The 20,001-nt window shown below is 37.6% G+C and overlaps 1 protein-coding gene across 5 annotated transcripts in view; it reads right to left on the bottom strand.

The window, feature by feature from the left end:
- The window catches only part of ST6GALNAC3 (ST6 N-acetylgalactosaminide alpha-2,6-sialyltransferase 3), a 233,894-nt gene that overhangs the window by 100,383 nt on the left and 113,510 nt on the right, over positions 1-20,001 (bottom strand). For all 5 annotated transcript variants that reach the window (XM_040073500.2, XM_040073504.2, XM_058421827.1 and 2 more), the window contains one exon: positions 13,561-13,755. In XM_040073500.2, coding sequence (XP_039929434.1) covers positions 13,561-13,755 — 195 coding nt within the window. The remainder of the gene's footprint in view (positions 1-13,560; positions 13,756-20,001) is intronic.

Below are 20,001 nucleotides of genomic sequence, written 5' to 3'. Positions count from 1 at the left end.
TGCATCATTTCAGGTATTGATAAAATAGAGCTCTTCATTGTGTTAACTTGAGAAATCCTAGGGAAGTTTCAAGAACGGAAATATGTTGCCTTATTCATTCATATGACAGGAGAAATTAAAATAAAAGAATATCAGATAAAAGCTAAATTTGACTAAAGTTGTATTTGACCACAACTGGAAATGAGAAGCAAAATGTAATATATACATAGTAGATAGTGGAATAAAATTAAGCATACAAATAAAATTGCTGCTTCTATAAAAATAAGAAATACACATATACTTAACATCCATCATGGGAAAAATTCCAGTGAAGTTACAATTAGATTTTGAGAGTAATTTCAGCAGTAACCTATTTCATTTCTATAACACTATAATGATTTCATCAGTAACAAATTCTCTAGGTAGTATCACACTGGAAAGTTTAAGGATAGCACCATTAAATAGCATCCATAATTGTTACAATCAACTACATATTACACAAAAGGGTGCATTTCCAGATGACTATTAAATGTACCAATTTACCAGATTAGCATTTTGCTGAAAGAAACACTCTGAGCCTTCAAGAACCTATTACCTATGGACGAAAGCTGATGACAAGTCCATTTTCTGCTGCAAATATAAAGTGGGCATCCTTTCACAATAGAATATATAGTACGGCCAAAAATACTGATTACCATGTACTGTTCTGTTATGGAGGGGCAAAACATGGGGGCTTTAAATGCCACTGAGCACAGGGCTGGGGAAGCTGGTATGTTGAACATATGCAGATGCTTCCTCACCTTGTTCAGTCTCTTTTCCTCTTACAACTATTGCTTGGGGCTGTGACCTGTGCTTTGCAAAGGCTGACAGGATTTGGGCTGTGAACCTGACAAAACAGGTACCTATTTAACAAGAAAGGAATCTTGCAGACACACAGAGATGTTCCACAAAGCGTGAGAACCTGAGATTTCACTTCAGGTGGTACTGGGAGCAAACCTAACCATGCAATCTAGAAACACCTCCGCCCTCTCAAATCACCACAATCATTAAATAATAGACACTGGCTCTGTGTTGAGCGCTTTAAAAAATTATGCCATCTCAAATACAAAACAGCAGAGGATCTCTTGGACATCCTCAAGTACATAAGAACTTCATTACATCTATAAATAAATAATGGTTGTATAGAGAGTTAGATATTTTGGAAAGAAACAAAAAATCTACATTCATGAATCCTCTAGCAATTTAAAAATTCAAACAGATTTTCAGATGTATTATGCAATAATATCTACTCACATCTAACACAGGAATGCCTCTTAGTGATACATAGTTGCTAAAATTATATTTATATTTATAAAGATCTTGCCAGACAAACTAGATTTTTCAAAGAAAAATGACATGCTTAGTGAGTGAAGGGAAATTACTAGAGGCATTCTTGCATTTACTAAAGACTGATAAAAAGACAAGATTTTCAGGAATTCAAGACACAGCTCCCTAGATAATTGAACAATTAATCTGAATGTACAAAAAATACAAATGAATATATAAATCAAGTGTTCTGAACATGAAATGAAACTCTAATTTCTTAACAGATCCTTTCTGTTATTCCATTATGAAAACTGTTCCTCCAATGATCAAGGGCATTTAAACTGCAAGAACGCTACTGCAGACTGAATGGGAAAAATTATGACCAAAAATTCTATTTTCAAGAATAACTTAAACCACTATAAGATTTCTGATATGGACTGAAACAAACTAAGGAGGCAAACAAAAAAAACCCACAAACCAACCAGAAAAAAAAAAAAAAAAAAAAAAAAAAATCACTTTGCCTTTTAGTTCTAAACCATTTTTAACTGGCCTCATACAGCACCGTATTTGTGATCTTTTCCTTGCTAAATCTGCCTTATTTTTACAATCTTCAGGAGAAAATAAATGGTATTTGCAGAAAGAGTGCACAAGCATGAGGAAAGTAGCATGGTGGGCATCATCTTGGAAAACAATGAAGCAATTCATCTCACGGAAAAAGATTCAAGACATGTTAGGAAAAATAAATCTAAGGTATTTTGCTATCTAGAAACAGGGGGGTCCTGTTATGTCATCTCTCTTCCATTACAGCTCAATACCATCCCGAGTTCTAGGAAACTGAACAGCAGGAAGTGAGGAATAAATGGGGCTCTTTCTATGGATGATTTAGGGAAAAAAAGGAAGCACTTTGCTTGATAACATGGTGATAAAGGTGAAACTGCAAGTGTCTGTACACACTGGAAGAAAAAAGAGAATAAGAACTAGAAACACCTAAGACCTTAAAGAAGCAGGAAATAAAGGAGATATAAACAGCTGTAATATTTGCTGTTATCTCAATCTCAGAAAATACTCAAGTGGTACCACATGATCTTCTAAGGGATGTGGTAAAGGCCCATGAATTGCAATTATAGGAACAGGCAGGTTAAAATCTGATATAACGTGGAATATGGGTCAATCACGTACTAGCAGGGTGATGAGTGGCCAATTGGCTTCTTTCAGCTCTAGATTTTATTTTTTGTATATGAAACTGTTTAGCAGACACTGAAACTAGCAGAAAAATACATGCATTATTCATGCGATTTGGGGCAGACATGCACTGTAGTTTCAGTGAACAGGACTGGAAGTAATACCAGAGGAAATAGAGACCTTAAAGGAAGACACTCATCTCAGAAAACTCAGAGTGTCACTGTAATTTTTTTTAAGGGTTCTGTTATGGTAATAGTTATGTTTGCAGAAAATTATTTCTGCGCTATTCAGGTAAACAGCCTCACAGAGGGCCATTTCTTCCCCAGGAAATGAAGAGTGGATAACACCCACCAGAATGGGAGCAAGCCATTAAAGAGCAAGCGGAGGGAGCTGGTTCCTATGTTATTATCAACAGCCTATACATAACAAATGATCAAATTATTTAGATTTTACAGCGGAACTTACCTTGCACTGCAGCCAGCAGAGGTGGCAACTAATTTTAAACAGGAAACAATATCACCCCGTCTATTGCTTGAAAATGACGTCCCGTCTACAATTATGTACAATGTCAGCTTTGCCTTCTCATTTTCAGCTATCACCAGCCCCCATACCTACAAAAGTCCTTTCTCCTTGATGCTTATGCTCAGCTCCAAAATAATTTATTAGGAGTTACACATGCTTATCAAAGACAGACAGGATTCATGCAGAAATTAATGGCAGTCTATGAAAGTTGCTATATATCATTATATAATACATGCCAACACTGCTGTCACAGTACGTGGATTGCTTCATCCTTTGTCAATCAGAATGAAGCATGAGTGCAATGCAAAGATTATTTTTGTTGTTGTTCTGACAATAAAGCTCTGGCTGTAGTACAATGGCAATAAGGGACAATCTATCCTGGACAGTAGATTCACAATCATGTTCTGACAGTCAAAATGGCTATAACATTTTAATTTTTGAACACAACCACAAGTAACTTGCTCAAAAAATGTTACTTGCTCTTTATAAACATGAAGCCTTTACAAATATGATGATCCTGAAGCAGTGAAGAATACTTTGGTCCACATCAGCAGCGGGACAGCAATTGAGCCAAGCTCGTAAGAGTCCCAGCCTGTTCCTCTGCCTACTCCTTTCTGACTAAAAGACCAACACAAATCATCATTATTTCCCTTACAATAACGTCATCGGCTCTGTTCATTGTCGCTGACACTGATGGTGACAAGACACATTCAACACCAAGGGCCAACTGGAACAGAAATGAACAGGACAGCTCCAGAGTGACCTCACCAGCACGAGGATCCCAAAGGATGATCCCACTACCACCAAGGCACTCCTGTGGGACTCTTTGAAGGTCTGCCATGGAGATGATTAATGAAGAAGCACCATCTGCTGTGTGTCTGAGAAAATGGCATTTTTCTGGCTTCTTACTGGAGAGTTGGTTCAGCCGTGGAAAAGAGCCTGTACTCAGCCTTTGGGAAACACTGACATGGCTTCAAATAAACTTTTCTTGGGTTCACTCCATTTGAAAAAGAAGTCATTTTAATAAAGATATCAGAAAAAGCTTAAAAAGAACTCTGACCTGAGACACAATTTTGCCACAGGTTCTTCTGATTTGAAACCTATTTCCAGATGCTCTTCCAAAGCCTGCTACCAGAAGACTGGATCAATATATTCATCTTGAGGCCACACCTTGACTCCATCAGGAATCAAACCTTGTGTAAAATGCAGCAGTAGGTGACTTAAGAACAGACTCTTACTCCTAAATCTCTAATCTATGCCTTCAAAGCATAAATAGCAATATATTTTGGGGGAAGAGGAAATCCGCTGATCTAGTGAAAGAAATTTTTGGCAGTAAAGGGCAAGCCAAACTGGAGGGGAAGCTGAAAAAAAATCAGCAGTTTTGGACAGTATGGACTGACTCTAAAAAGGAAGAGCTAATAGGAAATAGAATTGACATTACATATTTTTTACATGTTAGGAACAAGATGACACAAGAAATTGTACTGTAAGCTGGAAAATGCTGATAAATCAATAAAATTAATTACACAAAAAACACCTGAGCACAAAACTGTCATTCATTGATCAATCCCATAAGACACTGTATTTCATCAAATGCGGGGTTATTGTTTTTACCTAAAGGCCAGACTTTATCCTTCACCTTGGTATTTAATTTCTGTTGTAGGATATTTGCCAGTGCTGATCTAAGCTTTCAGTGTAATGCCCTGGAATACTTTGGAGTGTGTCCTGTGCATGCAGTCAGGCATTTCATAGGAGTCTGAAGGCATCTCTGTAAAAGCTTAGAAATACACTTCTTCAACTTGATGCAAGCCAGAAATTATATTTTTCTCTTTACAAACGTGAATCCTAGGTACCAGAACAGAAACAGGCAGAAAGGAGGGAAGAAGGCAGCATCACTGAACTAGAACCAGGGAAATCAACCCAAACCAACTTGCACTTTGGCTGGTTTAATACTAATATGAGACCCTTGAGTGCTCTTTTCAGTCTCTAATGGGAACAAAGCAAGTTCCGTCCCCTGGAGAAATATTGGTCTAAGACTGGCAGCATTTTTGCCAATTTCAAATCCAAAACTCTGGGTCCTAACTACAAGAAACAAAGACAAATTCAAGAAGTGGTACTTCAAAAAATGATGCTATTAGTTGCAGAAAAGAGGACTTGACTGGTATGAAAAGGTAAAGGCAGTAATGTGCATCCCTGGGGCTGGGGATTAAAAAGCAGGATGGATTGTTGTTATTAAGAGGACAATCCCAAAGTCACTCTAATAATTTCTCTGCACTTGTTTGGGGATTTTCATTTAACACCGTGTTTATTCATCTAATGGGCCAACTGCTTTCCTAAGTGACAGGAAAGAGGAGATTACAGTAATCTCCAACTACCTCAATATGCAAAATGTATCAATAATAGAGAAAGAAAAATAAAGATGGAAGAAAGAAATATTGCAAGTAACACAGAACTTTATTTTTCTCCCTCCCATCCCTCCCCAGATTGAAATAATCTTCATTTTAGGGTGCAGCTGCATGGACACCATTTGCAATGAACTTTCCAACATTGGTGGGAATACAAATTATTGGTTTAGAGGCAGTTACAAAATTATTTGTGACGAGTACAAAAGAATTTACAGCTACACCCACAGCAAATGTAGCTCCTTGTAACAGATACTGTAAGTCTATTAAGCAGAACTCTAAGATACACACACTGCCAACATAGTAATACCATTAATGTCCATGAGGTTTCTGATACAACATTCATAGAGGTCTCTTACAGACCAAATAACACAAATCTGGTAGTACAGACTGAGGTATTCAGCCAGACAAGAGAAACTATCCCAAGAAAAGCAATTATTGCTGGTACAATTTGCATCTGCTCCAAGAGGGTCTCTGAGCTCATTTCTCTCTCTGCAGCACTTACAGCAGTCCACCTGTTCCCTCCTGGTTTGAGAGCAGGTAGCACAGATTAACAGCTCAAATACGCATTTAAGGTTCAAATTTTAATCTAACAAAAAGCCTAAGAGAAAAGGTTCATGTGATAGAAACTTTCCACCCACTCAGAGAACAATAAAAAAGACAAAACTCTGTGCTCGATCCACAGAGTCTCAGAGCAGAACCTGAAGCTGCCAAACACAGGCTGTGACAGATGGCCACGGGAGCAAACTTGGAAAGCAAAGGCTTTCAAGGAAGATGGCTGTGGCCTTAAAGCTAACTAGTAATTGGCATGACTGTCAGTGTTAGGAGTCTGTCTCTTGAGCGAGTTCTAGCTGCTGTGTTTACATGTGCACCCACACACGTCTGTGTGTGGCTGGCACACGGCTCCCTGCAGGGAAGTATTAATAGCTTTGGGTCAGCTCTGTGCTGTGCATCTCTGCCAGAATAGCAGTGCTGGGCAAGAGCTCAAAGAGCTGAACTCACTGATTGCCATAGCCAGCAGGAAGCCCTTGTGTAGGAACGATTATAAGAGCAAAATTCCATTTTTAGTGACTCTTTTTACTCTCTGGTATACTTTATACCCCAGTACAAAGTGTACCTCAGCTGTCATCCCCACATCCAGAACTAGTGACACTCTGCTGCAATGGACACCTTGGATCTCTGTGAGAAATGGACTCCAAGTATAAACTCAGAAGGGTGACAAAGGGCTTCTTTTGATGAAGGCTGTTCATTTTTGAACAGCAGTAGTGGTAGGATATTCAGGGAGGAAATGATAGGGCACTGCTCTCCCAGCTGATGAACTGGAACCAAGGAGACACCTCGCCTGCCCACTAATGCAAAACAGCCCATCCTTCATTTGGCAACTGTTACTGACAAAAGCTGAAATCATGTCACGGTAACAGAAGTAAATTCTCATCCAGATGAAAATCACTAAGTTCCTCCTTCCTCCCCTTGACATGCCTCACCGCTCATCTGCTCGGTACATCTCTCCTATTTTCCTGAGAAGTTTGGTCTCACTCAAGAATATATTACACCAAACCTCTCTGCTCTCCTTTACCAGTCCAAAGAATACTCCATTCACTTTTCTAGTCCACCTGCCATTCAAACTAAAACAAAACATTGCTGACACAAATTTGCCTATCAAGGTAGCTAACTGCAAAAGTCAGCTTTTCTTCTGTTTTCCAGATGATATCCAGTCAATTTTCTAGGTGTAGCGTCTCTCATTTGGGGAGACATTGTTCACACTTTTCACACGGAGAACACAACTGGCATCTTCTCAATAGGGAGATTAATGTTAGCTACTATAACCCTACCCTTCAGCAGCAAAAAAACAACCAAAAAAAAAAAAAAAAAACCAAAAAAAAAAAACAAAAAAAAACAAAAAACAAACCACACACAAACACAAAAAAAAAAACCAAACAACAACACACACACAAAAAAACCAAACAAACAAACAAACAAACAAACAAACAAAAAACACAACCTCAAGAAGGCAGAAGAAATCTCTGAAAATTACATATAACCAAGGTGGATGGCAAATCTTTGATACCAGTAACCTTCTGCGATATAACTTATAAGCTCCATTCAACAGATCAATCCAGCCCACGACTCCATCATAGACATTTATTTCTACCAGCCCAGGTTCTTTAGGGATTGACTTTTGAAGGCACAGTTCACTGGCTGATAGTAATCTCTTCTCAAGTCCCTTAGTGTTTTTTTTTAAAGCAGAGCTGCCACACAGGCAGCACTGCTTGACTCATCACACTGAGGCTCTGTGTGGAGCAGATTTAATTCCTCTGTATAGAATACTTGATATATTTATCCTGGCACTTGACTTTTTCCTCATGAGACACCATCAGAATCGTGGCAGCTTTAAAAACCTAAGCTAATTCCATATATACAGAAGGAAAACGGCTGAGCTGGCAGGATTTGCTCCACTGAGGACACACATTATCTGTGCTCCCTTCTCTCCTGTAGGTTCGTAACAGCCTGAGTGATTTCAAGTGGACCTTGCAGCTTATTTGGATCATTCTCTCTTCTTCCAGGCCAAAAGAGGGTTGGAAAGAGGAGGGGGACAATGAGGATTCTTGTGAGGTCTATTTGTTTAGTGAGCTCTATTCCTATAATAGAAGATGTGCTCTTGGAGTTGCTCATTTAGTGGTTAAAGTCCTTGGCAGGAATTTTATTTCTGAGTGTGTGTCTATGGCTCCCAGAGCCAGGAATGAGAGTTCTGGTACAGATAGAAAACACAACACGGGTTGGGGGACAGGAACCATCAATTCACCATATGAATGTCTCTCAGAAGTTTAACAGGCAATGTGATTGTCATTTAAAGTGTTAAGTGAGAGGGTCTAATTTAAAACATCAATCCCATTCTTTGCTTTCTTTATGTATCTTTTAATTTAGTTTTTCAAGTTTTGTAAGAAGGTGGTATCTCATGGTTGATGTGGATCCATCTAATGATTACTTATAACACACTAACTATGCTTTTGCTATTATTGAAATTGTATGTGTCTTATCTTATGGCCAGAGACCACATCACAGCCCATATTTCTGCATGTTATGTTAGTTTTCCTCTACATTTCAGGTAATTTTTAAGTGCACCTAATTTATTGTGTTTAAAAAAAAGAACAATAAAAAAAGATAACACAAATATATATAAGGTCTGTAGCCTCCCGGCTATCATATATGGGGTATTTCATTTGTGGAAACCTCCACTCATTTCAGCCAAATTCTACTACAGAACTTCTGCCAAAAAGGAAAAAAAAAAAGGAACCAGATTTAGGCAGTCCAGTCACATATGTTTGTAGCTGTGTGTGCCACAAGTGGTGAGCAATTAATGCTCGTACCCAGGTCTGTTCAGGTTAGGGACAAAATGGTATGGGATAATATGATCCAAATGGATTTCTTCAATATCAATACAGTACTGATGAGTTTTTCAGTTATGACAGAATTTTAAAAATGTCTTAAGTGCTACAATGCACATTCCTTTTATCTAGTGCTCATCACTGCAATGCAAGATTCTTCAGTGTTCACAACACAAAGGCTCTTTGCTCCCTCGGAATTCATTTCAGAGGAAGCCATTAGATCTCACAGTTGCAGTTTAATGTAGGAATTTTAGGTCATCTCAGAACTTACCCTTTTCCAAGAACAGTTTTAATCTTTGTTCAGTACTTCAATATACTTTTATAATTATGCTTCAAGTGTTATTGCAGCTATATTTCAGATTTTACGTAAGTAGGAAAATGCTATATTATTTTAATACTGACAGTAGAGTAAAAATCTATTCAATATTCACCTTTCAGGAAGCACAATCAAATATCCAAGAACACTATTAGACTTGCCGAGCATAAAGTTTCAAACTGCTAATGGATTTTAAATTGATGTCATAATGCTGCAATTTAAATACACGATGTTCATTAATTTTGCCAGAACTCTTTGTAGAGTAGGAGTGGTATGAAAGAAGGAGGAAGGTTATATTTTCTCTATCTGCTTCTTTTTATCTGCTTCCCCATTTTTGATATACAAAAAGAGTCATTACATCAGCTTGATGTGGGTGGGGGGTGAAGTTTATTCCGATAGGTTTCAGTTGCGTAACCACTGTGGAGTTGTATCAAATTAATATTTTCTATGAAATAAATCACCAGGAATAGGATAAAAATAAGAACACATGATAGGCATGACATTTCCTAAAGACAGATTTGATGGGACCTCTCACCAAAAATCCATAGGCACAAAGTGGAGGAAATAAGGGAAAGAAAGGTCATCTTGTTCATACACCTCCATCTCACTGAAAGGTCAAAATTCATGTATTGAGTGAGACAGCAATATTGCAAAACAGACAGGCATAGTTTCCCACAAATCTCAAGAAGTCACCTCGGATGTGGATATTGAAAAGAGAAAAGAGATCACAGAATGGAAGGCTACTACAAGATCCTCTCCTACTGGGGGGAGTGAGGGTGGGCTCTGGATGCAAATTTTCTAGGTGAAGAATCCTCTATTCCAGAAAAAGCTCCAAAGTGAAACTAAAATGTGTCTAGACATAATGGCCCAGTATGTACAACACTTCACATCTATTTGTATTTCAAATCTAATATATTTACTGTACATAAAGACAGTTTTTCCAAAGCTGTTGCTATGGCTACAAATCAAGGAAACCATAGCAACAACCCTGTATTATGTACAGCCTTAATTACGGATTAAGTTATGTATCTCTTTGCATTTTATATTAAATATTCCAATACAATCGAGTTTTAGTAATCTTAATTTTTTCAGACTTTTTAATAATAAAAATTCTGCAATATTACAGTGTCAAGTCAAATACACAACACCCTTGAAAAATGTCTTTTTCTGATCAGCATTTTTCTGATCATACCTAATAACAGCCACATCATTGGTTTTTTACTTGACATAAACACTAATGTTCATATCATTGTATTTCCTGATCTTTTTTAATACAAATGATTGATCACTACCACTTTAACCAAGTAATTGATTTTCCATCATCTCATAAGAATTTTCAAGTCTCATCCCACTCAGCCCTACCCCTAAAAAAACAGCTCCTCCTAACTTAAACTTATATTGCTATGGAGAAGTTTGGGGGGTGGGGCCTTTTTAGGTTTGGTTTGGTTTTCATTTTTCTGCCGAAAGTAAGTATACAATAGAGAGACAGGAAAGGCAGAGAAGTAGTTCATGCTAGATTTTCTAGCTTCCCTGTCACTTCAGATGACTGATTGGGTTGGTGGCAAATTACCCTAATTCCTCTGGTTTGTTGACCTTGTACATTTGAGTATTTAAGTACACTAAGGAGCTGGCATGCAGCCAGACCTTGGAGTGCAGCCTGAGAGGAGCAGGTAAAGGAGTACAGAGAACCATTGTGAAGAAAAGAAGAAGGATGTTAGAAGTGGCTGAGGAAAAGGAGGGAGTGCTATCAGACAGCAGGAGAAACCAGTGGGGTGACAGGATTCAAATGACACTCTAGGAGAGTATGAGCACATTCAACAGGTGCAAAAAGATGGAGAGGAGAGGAGAGGAGAGGAGAGGAGAGGAGAGGAGAGGAGAGGAGAGGAGAGGAGGAGAGGAGGTGAGAGAGAGGAGAGGATGAGGAGAGGACGAGGAGAGGAGCAGGAGAGGAGTGAGGAGAGGGAGGAGGAGACCTGAGGAGAGGAGAGGAGAGGAGAGGAGAGGGAGAGGACGAGAGGAGAGGAGAGAGAGGAGAGGAGAGGACGAGGAGAGGAGAGGAGAGGATGGAGAGGAGAGGAGAGGAGAGGAGAGGAGAGGAGAGGAGAGGACGAGGAGAGGAGAGGAGAGGAGAGGAGAGGAGAGGAGAGGAGAGGAGAGGAGAGGAGAGGAGAGGAGAGGAGAGGAGAGGAGAGGAGAGGAGAGGAGAGGAGAGGAGAGGAGAGGAGAGGAGAGGAGAGGAGAGGAGAGGAGAGGAGAGGCCAAAATTCACATCATTAAAAGCCTTCTCTCCTATCTTCTCTTCCATCACTTTATTTTTGGATAATTCATTGTGGTATTGTTTCCTTACACCATTTGGTTCTTGACGAGACATCCTGTGGCCCCTTTTGCAAAAAAACTTGGCCACATCTGTTCCGGGCACTAGCTTGTCTCACAGAGTAGACCTTTCCTGCTTATCTTACATACCACAGAAGCGCACACACACACACACACACACACACACACACACACACAAAAATAATAATAAAAAAAATCTTAATTTTATGAAATGAGCTGAAATTCAATGTATTTGATGCAATTAAGAAATTAATAACTGAGATTTTCTGGTTATGTTAATACAAATAGTATACAAATGCTCATTTGAGAAAGCAATATGTGTTCTAAAAATCACAGTCTGAGAAAGCTATGGGTGTGAGTTAGGAACATGAGCTACGTAAAAGCTTTTCACGTGAGCAGCACAACAAAAGTTCCCTCACACAGGGAATAATTAAGTCAAAAGTTAGTGCATTTACAATAATCAAGCCATGTTCAGGTTCTTCATTATCATTTTAATTGGCAAATATTAATGTAACGTGCAAATATAGCAGAGAAAACAACTAAAATTATCAAGTTTAAGGAGTTGTTCATGACCTAAGCTAAATTGAGACAAATGTCTTACGAATCGATACCGGTCACCAGCTTTCAGGACATTCATTTCCATTTACTGTTAGAACTTCCAAGCGTGTTATCAAATTTAAGAACAAATTAAGGCCCTCACGAACTACTTCTAACCTCTGATGAAGGCAATGGTGAATAAAAATGGATTAGCATGCTCCTCTCCTCTCCAGTTATCAGCTCAGACTGATAGTGATCAAGTGACCGTGGCAGCTTTGCCTCATTCAGATTCCACGCCTGTCACTGTGGCAACAACCCAGGGACATGCAGAACACGCTGCCCTCTCATTTCTAGAGGGATGAAGATGCTGGATGAAGCCTTAACCCTTCTGAGCTCAACCGCACCTCCCATTCCTTTCACTGGGACTACGATTCACATCTCCTTTCAGGTGCTTGTCCTTTTTCTGTTTTATAGATAAGACACTTTGGCCTCCAAAATAGTGCTGCATCTTACAGGAACAATGATTAAAACCTACATATATTTAAAAGAAGCTAAAAACTACCTCTCTCTCATTCTGATTTTCACATTTAACCCACTAAAGGTAGGATAATAACTAATTAGTCAATACCCTTACAGGACTAAATATAATGAAGTGGTAAAATATTTTCATTCTCTATAAAAGCTGTTATGTGAATGATTTTCACTCATTAATAACTGTAATTTTATAGAAAAGAATAACTAGCAGTTACTGGAAGTCTGATAGTATTTCTCATGATTGACAGTGCCCTAACTGATCACAAACTATAGAAAGACTTCATTCTTTATGTTATCTTATTTTGAAAGTTTCCATTTTACTAATATTACAAGGAGAGGAAAAAGTCTGAAGAAAATGCACCACCCCCATCAAAACTCAACAGTCGCTCTAGAAATTTTGACAACTAAGACACTTTAAAGCAGGAGTCCCTGTAAAACCTAATTTCATCAGACAAGTATTTTTATCACACAGCAAGTATTTTGCAAAGCAGATACACATCAGTGAGTTTTAAAGTACAGAATGCAAACACATACCTAGCTTTGAAACAGCTATCAAGTATTAATGCAATACTTCCAGAAAAAAATCCAGTAAACCTCTAGCTTTTTACATTTACTAGACTCACATATGCTCATTTCACAAATCACTCCCTTTTCCTCTTTCATGCCCATTCAAACAAAAATAAACTACGTCTTTGGGAAGCCCAAGCAAAATGAAACATTTTTAGGACCTTATTACAACAAACACAAGAAAATTTCCTTTTGCATTAGTGGGATTGAAGGATTGAAATTAATCTGAAAGATTTTCTTGTTTGTATATACAAGTTTTTACTCAATCAAGGGTGATTTTGAGGTCACTTCACTGCTTTATCCAATGCAGAGATGACAGAAATTTTAAAATTTCAAAGGTCATTTAAGTGGTAGCAGACTTCTAAAATAGCCACTTTGCTCAGAAACACCCTCGCTGAGTTTTTACACTGGGCAGTTCGTAAAAAAGCATTAGATGGGATCGGAGAAAAAGAAATCTACTGGTCCATTAGGACAGGCTGTTAAAACCAGGTCTTACCTCTTGTGTTTTCACATTTATATATCCATAATGAGTTTTCAGGGGCTGCCTTTGGCCATTAGGAAATTGGGTCCACTTGACTCTGGTTTGTCCAAAGCAGTTTAGGATCAAAGGGAAAGTTACTTCATTTGTGAGACGAACAATGATCAGACAGAGGAATGCTGCAATGAAACTCACAGCAACAATGGACTTTCTCTGTAATGAAAAGAAGACAAGAAATGAATTATTAAAATTGAGAGTCAGTTTTAATAAAAAAAAACATATCTTCAATTGGGGGATGAAGGAAAAACACTTGAGAAAGCTTTATGTGAAATGATTCCTCTGGTAGTCACCTTGCTGCAGGAACACAAGGACTCAGGTGACTGGATTGTTTTACTTCAATAAATTTGCACTTCAGAGGTTTGCAGAGTTTCTTTTAGAACTGGTTGCAAATGAGTTAGTTTTGCTCACAAGAAAAAAAAAATCAAGCAAAACAAAACCCAAGCCTTATTTTAAGGTTCAAAAACCATCTATCAATTTTCAATTTTATTTGCATTTGGAATAAATGAAATGACATTTCATAAAACATCCATACCAAAGTCTTCACTCAAAATCATCAGTTTCCTTGGGACGACAATACACAAAAGGAAAATGCCATCTGCAGTGACACCACACAAAGCTTACTGCGGAGATTACCATCACTACAGATCATTCCATGCAACGGAATTCATGCTCTAACTTTAAATACTTTAGAATAAATTGTTGGTGAAGTCAGCCCCATTTTCTGCCTTGTTCCAGGTTCACGAATTTACAAAGTAAGGCATTATGGTTTTGCACAAGATGACCTCCACCGTTAATAATTCAACCAATCTGAAGCCTGTGTCTAATTAGTGCCTCCCTTTTGCCTCTACCCCATCCAGTCAGCTGGACTGGAGAACGTAATCACAGAAAGATCACAACTTTTTGCCTGGGTAACTCCCCAGTCTGCAGCTGAAAAACTTGTAAGTATGTTTTCCTTATTTTTAGCTATTTTTTAAATACTGCAGTCAACTACTTCTAGATAAATTACTTAAAGACAAACATATCAGTTGGCACGTGTAAAGATTCTAGATATGATACTCTGTCAAAAAGATTATTTTCACATTTTCCCCGAGGGAATGAAACAATTATCATTTACAGGAGTTTCTACTGTACTTTAATTACATTCTAGGTTTACCTAATTTGCCACAGTTTAATTACTCTACTGAAGGTAGTTCTGTCATTCTAAACAGTAACATCTACAGAATGTAACACTTACAGAAAATACAGGGGGAAAAAATCATTTGCCTAAGGGCCTATACATAAGTGTATAATAACACTTAATGCTGGATGACAGAATCTGATCAACCCAATTCCCATCTACAAGTATCACCAACTAACCAGCAGAGAACACATTTAACACCACTTATTTTACATGATGGCAATAACATCACACGCGATGCCGTGGTAAAGGCAAGCTCTCATTGTAATCAGATAAGAGGAATCTGTTCTTTGCACAACAGTGAGAATCACAATGAGCTCACAGCAAATTGGAAGGGATGTTATGATATTCCCACAAACAAGAGTTAACAAAATAATCCATTGCAGGGGTCAATTGCATGGCTCTGTGTTCTGATGTACTGGGAGGTTAAATTTATAAGATAAAAGCAATGAGAGACAGGGCTGGAAAACTTGGGTGAATGAGGTCACTGTGAGGAGAAAAGGAAGAGGAGGATGAAGAAGTATTTTGGCATTGTGATTCAGTGAGGAACCTCAGTCAGCTAATGGCTGTGCAATGTAAAATTAAACCCAGCAAATCTTCAGAGGGCAGCACAGCAACCACAACCCAATCGCAGCTTTCAGAATTCATGGAAGCCACTGCACTTTTCATCATCTGCATTATAACAGATTTACATTAAATTGCAATAAAATGGCTGGGGAGCACTTCTGTGTCACTTCTCTTTGTAGCAGATGGAGTCAGAAACATTTAGCTATATATCAGAGCCTTTTAAGTGCTAAGAGCAGCCAAGATGTGCAGTGCAAGTGATAATCATAAAGCAATGAGAGGGAGCATAGATTAGTCATATTATTTATTGCAAATCAGAATTAAAATATTGCAAATATTTAAAGGGGAATCTAGAGTCTCATTCTGTGACATGAGCATGTTGCAATCAGAACACCCACAGCAGGAAGCAAGATTGCTTGTATGATGCTAGTACCCGATTTCCACATATTCTATCTTCCTGGTTTATTGAATATCACTTTTTACTTCCTTTATTTCGTGCAGATCTGTTCTGAACTTGAAAACAGTGCAATCAGCTTTATGTGCTTCTCACAGGGAGTTGCTCTAAACAGCCCTTGCCCTGAGAAGAATTCAGATTGTGTAGCTAAATTTCTTGGACTTCACTAGGAAGCCACCTGATTTTTATATTTCTTTTCTTTAAATGCACTGTACTACCAAATGAAAAAAAAAAAAAAAAAAAAAAAAAAAAAAAAAAGTGGCCTTTGGGGTTTTTTTGTAAGAAAATATTGTTTGAAAACAAAAAACAGCAAAGATTTTTCTCTGTGCTGCTTAGCCAGAAAAAATCTGCGCTAACAAGAACATTCAAATGAAAGAAAGGAATTTTTACAACAGAACAGAATTAAGGCATCTGTTGAAATTGTTTTGGAAAAAAAAAATCTTGCCATATGCAAACACAATGTTTACTTATCAACTTGTACAAAGGACGTTTGTATTAGGTACTCAATTCCCCTGCAATTTTTGTTGAAGGCATGAGATCCAACAATAGGCATTCTCCGTGGGAAAGACTACTGCAAACTGGCATTTCAGTAGCTCTATAAATTTCACTGTAAAAATACAGAAAAATACCAAAGCACATACTTTTCATAATTTTAGCCTTCTTAAAGCACCAAATAAAGAAGTCTGCTCAGTGGCCATAGGTATTCTACAGGGCGCTTCTAAAGGTAAAGTAATTGAATTCCCTGAAGATCTTATGCTCTTTACCTGCTCACTAAAAAAAACCCAAAAACAAACAAATAAAACAACTACAACAAAAAAGAACCAAACCCAGGTGCTATTTGTCATTAACTTCTTCTTGTAAAATCTCCTTTACTGCAGATAAATGGATTTTGTTACTGGTCCTCTGATAAAACTTAAAATGTAGTATTTGAGAATCCAGAAATTTTACATGTCATTAGGATATGACAAAGAAGTCTGAAGCTATATAGAGGGATGAATACCAAATTGTAATTTGTCTCAAAATTTGTCTGCATCAACATTTTAAATACTCACACATCCTACCATTTGGGAGAGCTAAACCAACACTAATTAGTTAAGTCTGCAGAGAAACAAATCTTATTCCTTCTTAATTTTCAGTTCTCATGAATGCAAATTGTCTCTTAACAAAAGAAATGTTTCTCTAACATGGACATATCCTGTGCATAAATACATATCCCGTGCATAAATCTCAATCCCTTTTTTTAAGCTAATCCAATGCAGACATTTTGATATTGACAACATTTACATAAGAAATGTATCTTCAGTTATAAACATCTTTTAAAGGTTTCTCATTTTTCACACACTCAGTGAGGAGTACACAGTAAGACATGTTAAAGAGTTCCTTAGCTGGACAACTTGCATGGTATATTAGCTTCTGTTACATTTTATTACAGTCACTATAGTACCTGACTAGCCTAGCTGGCAGTGCCAAGAACAAAATTACCCTGCTCATGAATACAGGCCCCTATAGCAGAAGAGTGAAGGAGTTTACCTTTTGTTAGTAAGACTAAGTCTACCTATGGGCTCATTCCCAGTCAAAAAAAAGAAGGAAAAAAAAGTGCTAGAAGCAGAAAAACTTGAGATCAGAGTACTTGAACTGCAATGCCTGAGATGCCATTGGGCCAAAAGCACTCACTAGGACTAAACAGTTTCTTATAATTAATTCTTTTTACTCAATCCTCACAACAGCATCATCCCACTTCTGGTGGCAGTTATTTCTCAGACACCAAGCTCATTCTGTCTAGTATGTATATCAAAATCAATAACTAGCAGGCATGAATCACATTCAATTTATATCTAGGTTGTTAAAGTAAGAATTGAAATAAAAACAGGAGTGGCATGCTACTCTGCTGGATAGAATTTAATTAAAAACTTCATGGGAATAAAACAATAACTACTTTCAGGGGTATAAATATATGTATTTGGCAACGTGGTCCCTAGCACAATTTATACGCTTCATATCATCTACTGTTGGCTAATTACCAGTGTCAGGGTGATTCATTCGTTTCAGTTTGGCAGGAACTTGACAGTCTGAACAAGTTTTAGTCATTTTTCTTTCATAATCTGTTAAGAAGTGTGAGATGACAAGATCATTTTTTTATAGGTCAATAATGCCTGACAGAATAATAAGACACAAACAATTTTTTGTGTTGTATACGGTTGTCTAGGAGGAAGGGAAGAAGGAAATATTTTCACCATAGGAAGATAATTTCTTAAGTTGTAAATTTTACTGAGGTCTGTACCAAGTATCTTTATTCTACTTTCTAGCCAGAGCACAACACCCTGCCACTTGGCATGTATTATATGGCAGAGACTATCAAACCACTCCACAAGCAGGAATAAATCCCATCCCAGTGAGTTACACAGTAAAAACCCATTTCACAGGTGCATAAATTGAGATTGAAATCAACTTCCCTAAGATCACAAAGAAGTCAAGAGAAGAAGATTTTTACTCAACTCCTAAATTTTCATTCTACAACTCTTTTGTTTTTCATGCTTATTGTTTCTATCACACGTAACTGCCTGAATTTATTCAAAGACAAAGTTGAACATGACATTATGGAAGATTCCAGTAAAGAACCCTAGGAACCATGCCCCAAACAGCAATCGCAAATAAGCATTTTTTCATAAATTGATTTTCTTCAGTACTCATTCTTTCTTTTATTTTATACATACACAGCAGCACTGAGCTTGGAAGGACAAATGAAAGGCAAAGACTTACGTGAGGGCTTTGGGTCTCCTACATGACACAATATGCAGTAATATTGTATTATTTTCACAATACCTACCTTTATGGGCAGAGTGAGTAACCTGACACTTTTTTAATATCTCTGCACATCATACTACTTTCATTACAAGACTGATACAGGATTTCAGTTTTTATGCAAGTATAATACCAATTGAAAACAATAATGGCTACACTCACTGAACTTACTTAATTTTGTAAACCACTATATGTAAAAAATAGCTTTATTTAATTTTCTCTTTTATAGTATTGAGCATCCCATTTATAAGCTACTTTCTATTACAACAGAGCATTAAATGAAATTCTTTCAGCACTCTGGTTCAGTATACCTTACTGATTTCACTGGTATTGGGAAAAAAAAAAACATGCCTTCCAGCTATTTTTTTGTCGTGAAACTCCCTCTAACAGGGCTGCTGAAGAGATAGTCAAGCAGGGGTCCTAGAAGTTTTCAAAGAGAGTAAGACTATATAGCAAAAATCCTTCTAGAAATAGTCATATGTCAAACATCATTTGCATAACATCAGTAGCTGAAGATTTACTTTCTTCTCTTCCAGAAGTGAAAGTTAACCTGAATATGTTCAAAGACTCCACGGGAGATTACTGTCAGTGTTTCTCTCTTAGGAGGGGAGAAGAAGAAGAAGAAGGTAGGGGTTATATCACCAGTAAGATCTGGTTTGTGTTCAAAAACCAGTAAAATTAAGATTAAAGCTTTTTTTTTTTTTTTTTTTTCTCCTGGAGAAGGACATCTTTGCTAAACTGGAATGTAAGCAACCAGGAAGAAATAAGAGCAAAAATGAAGAAAAATGAAGTTCAGTGATGAAGAAGTAATGCAAGAAATGCAGGGTACCTAAAAATAGGTAGTTACAATGAAAGAAACATGTGAGTTTTATCCTGAAAAGCGTTTCTCATAAGAAGGTACCCTGAATCAGGACTGTGGTTGAGGACTGTGGTGTTTAAGCAGGCATGAATGGAAGACACATTACTTCTTGCATGCTTTCTCTGTGGGAGCTCTGGCCTTTTCTATGGCTAAGGCAGCTCAAGGGCTCCCAAAACACACCTCATTGTACCTCTTGTCATTGTTGTCATTTGTTAAAAACTTATTATGTAATTCAGTTTTCACGATGATTCACCATTCACAGGTGGTGTGTCTAGGTTCATAGCAGCTCAACATATTCAACCCTATCTTTCATTAAAGCCAAAGCTGTGCAGAGTGGGTTCAGGCTTACTGGGGTAAGACCTGAGCACTGAACAGAACAGTAATCAGCGCAGTCCAGATAACTGATGTAACAGCAGCAGTCTGTATTAAAAACCTTATGTAAGAGATAATCCTCCTATATGTAAACTCCTTTTATTAGTCTCAGATAACTGCACAACTTTATTGCATACAGCATTCCCATGAGAAAGAGGGCATTTATTTAAG

The sequence above is a fragment of the Hirundo rustica genome, chromosome 9 (assembly GCF_015227805.2).
Source record: "Hirundo rustica isolate bHirRus1 chromosome 9, bHirRus1.pri.v3, whole genome shotgun sequence".
Lineage (NCBI taxonomy): Eukaryota > Metazoa > Chordata > Aves > Passeriformes > Hirundinidae > Hirundo > Hirundo rustica.
Note: the sequence above shows the minus strand (reverse complement) of the source record. Positions and strands in the feature narration are given on the sequence as shown.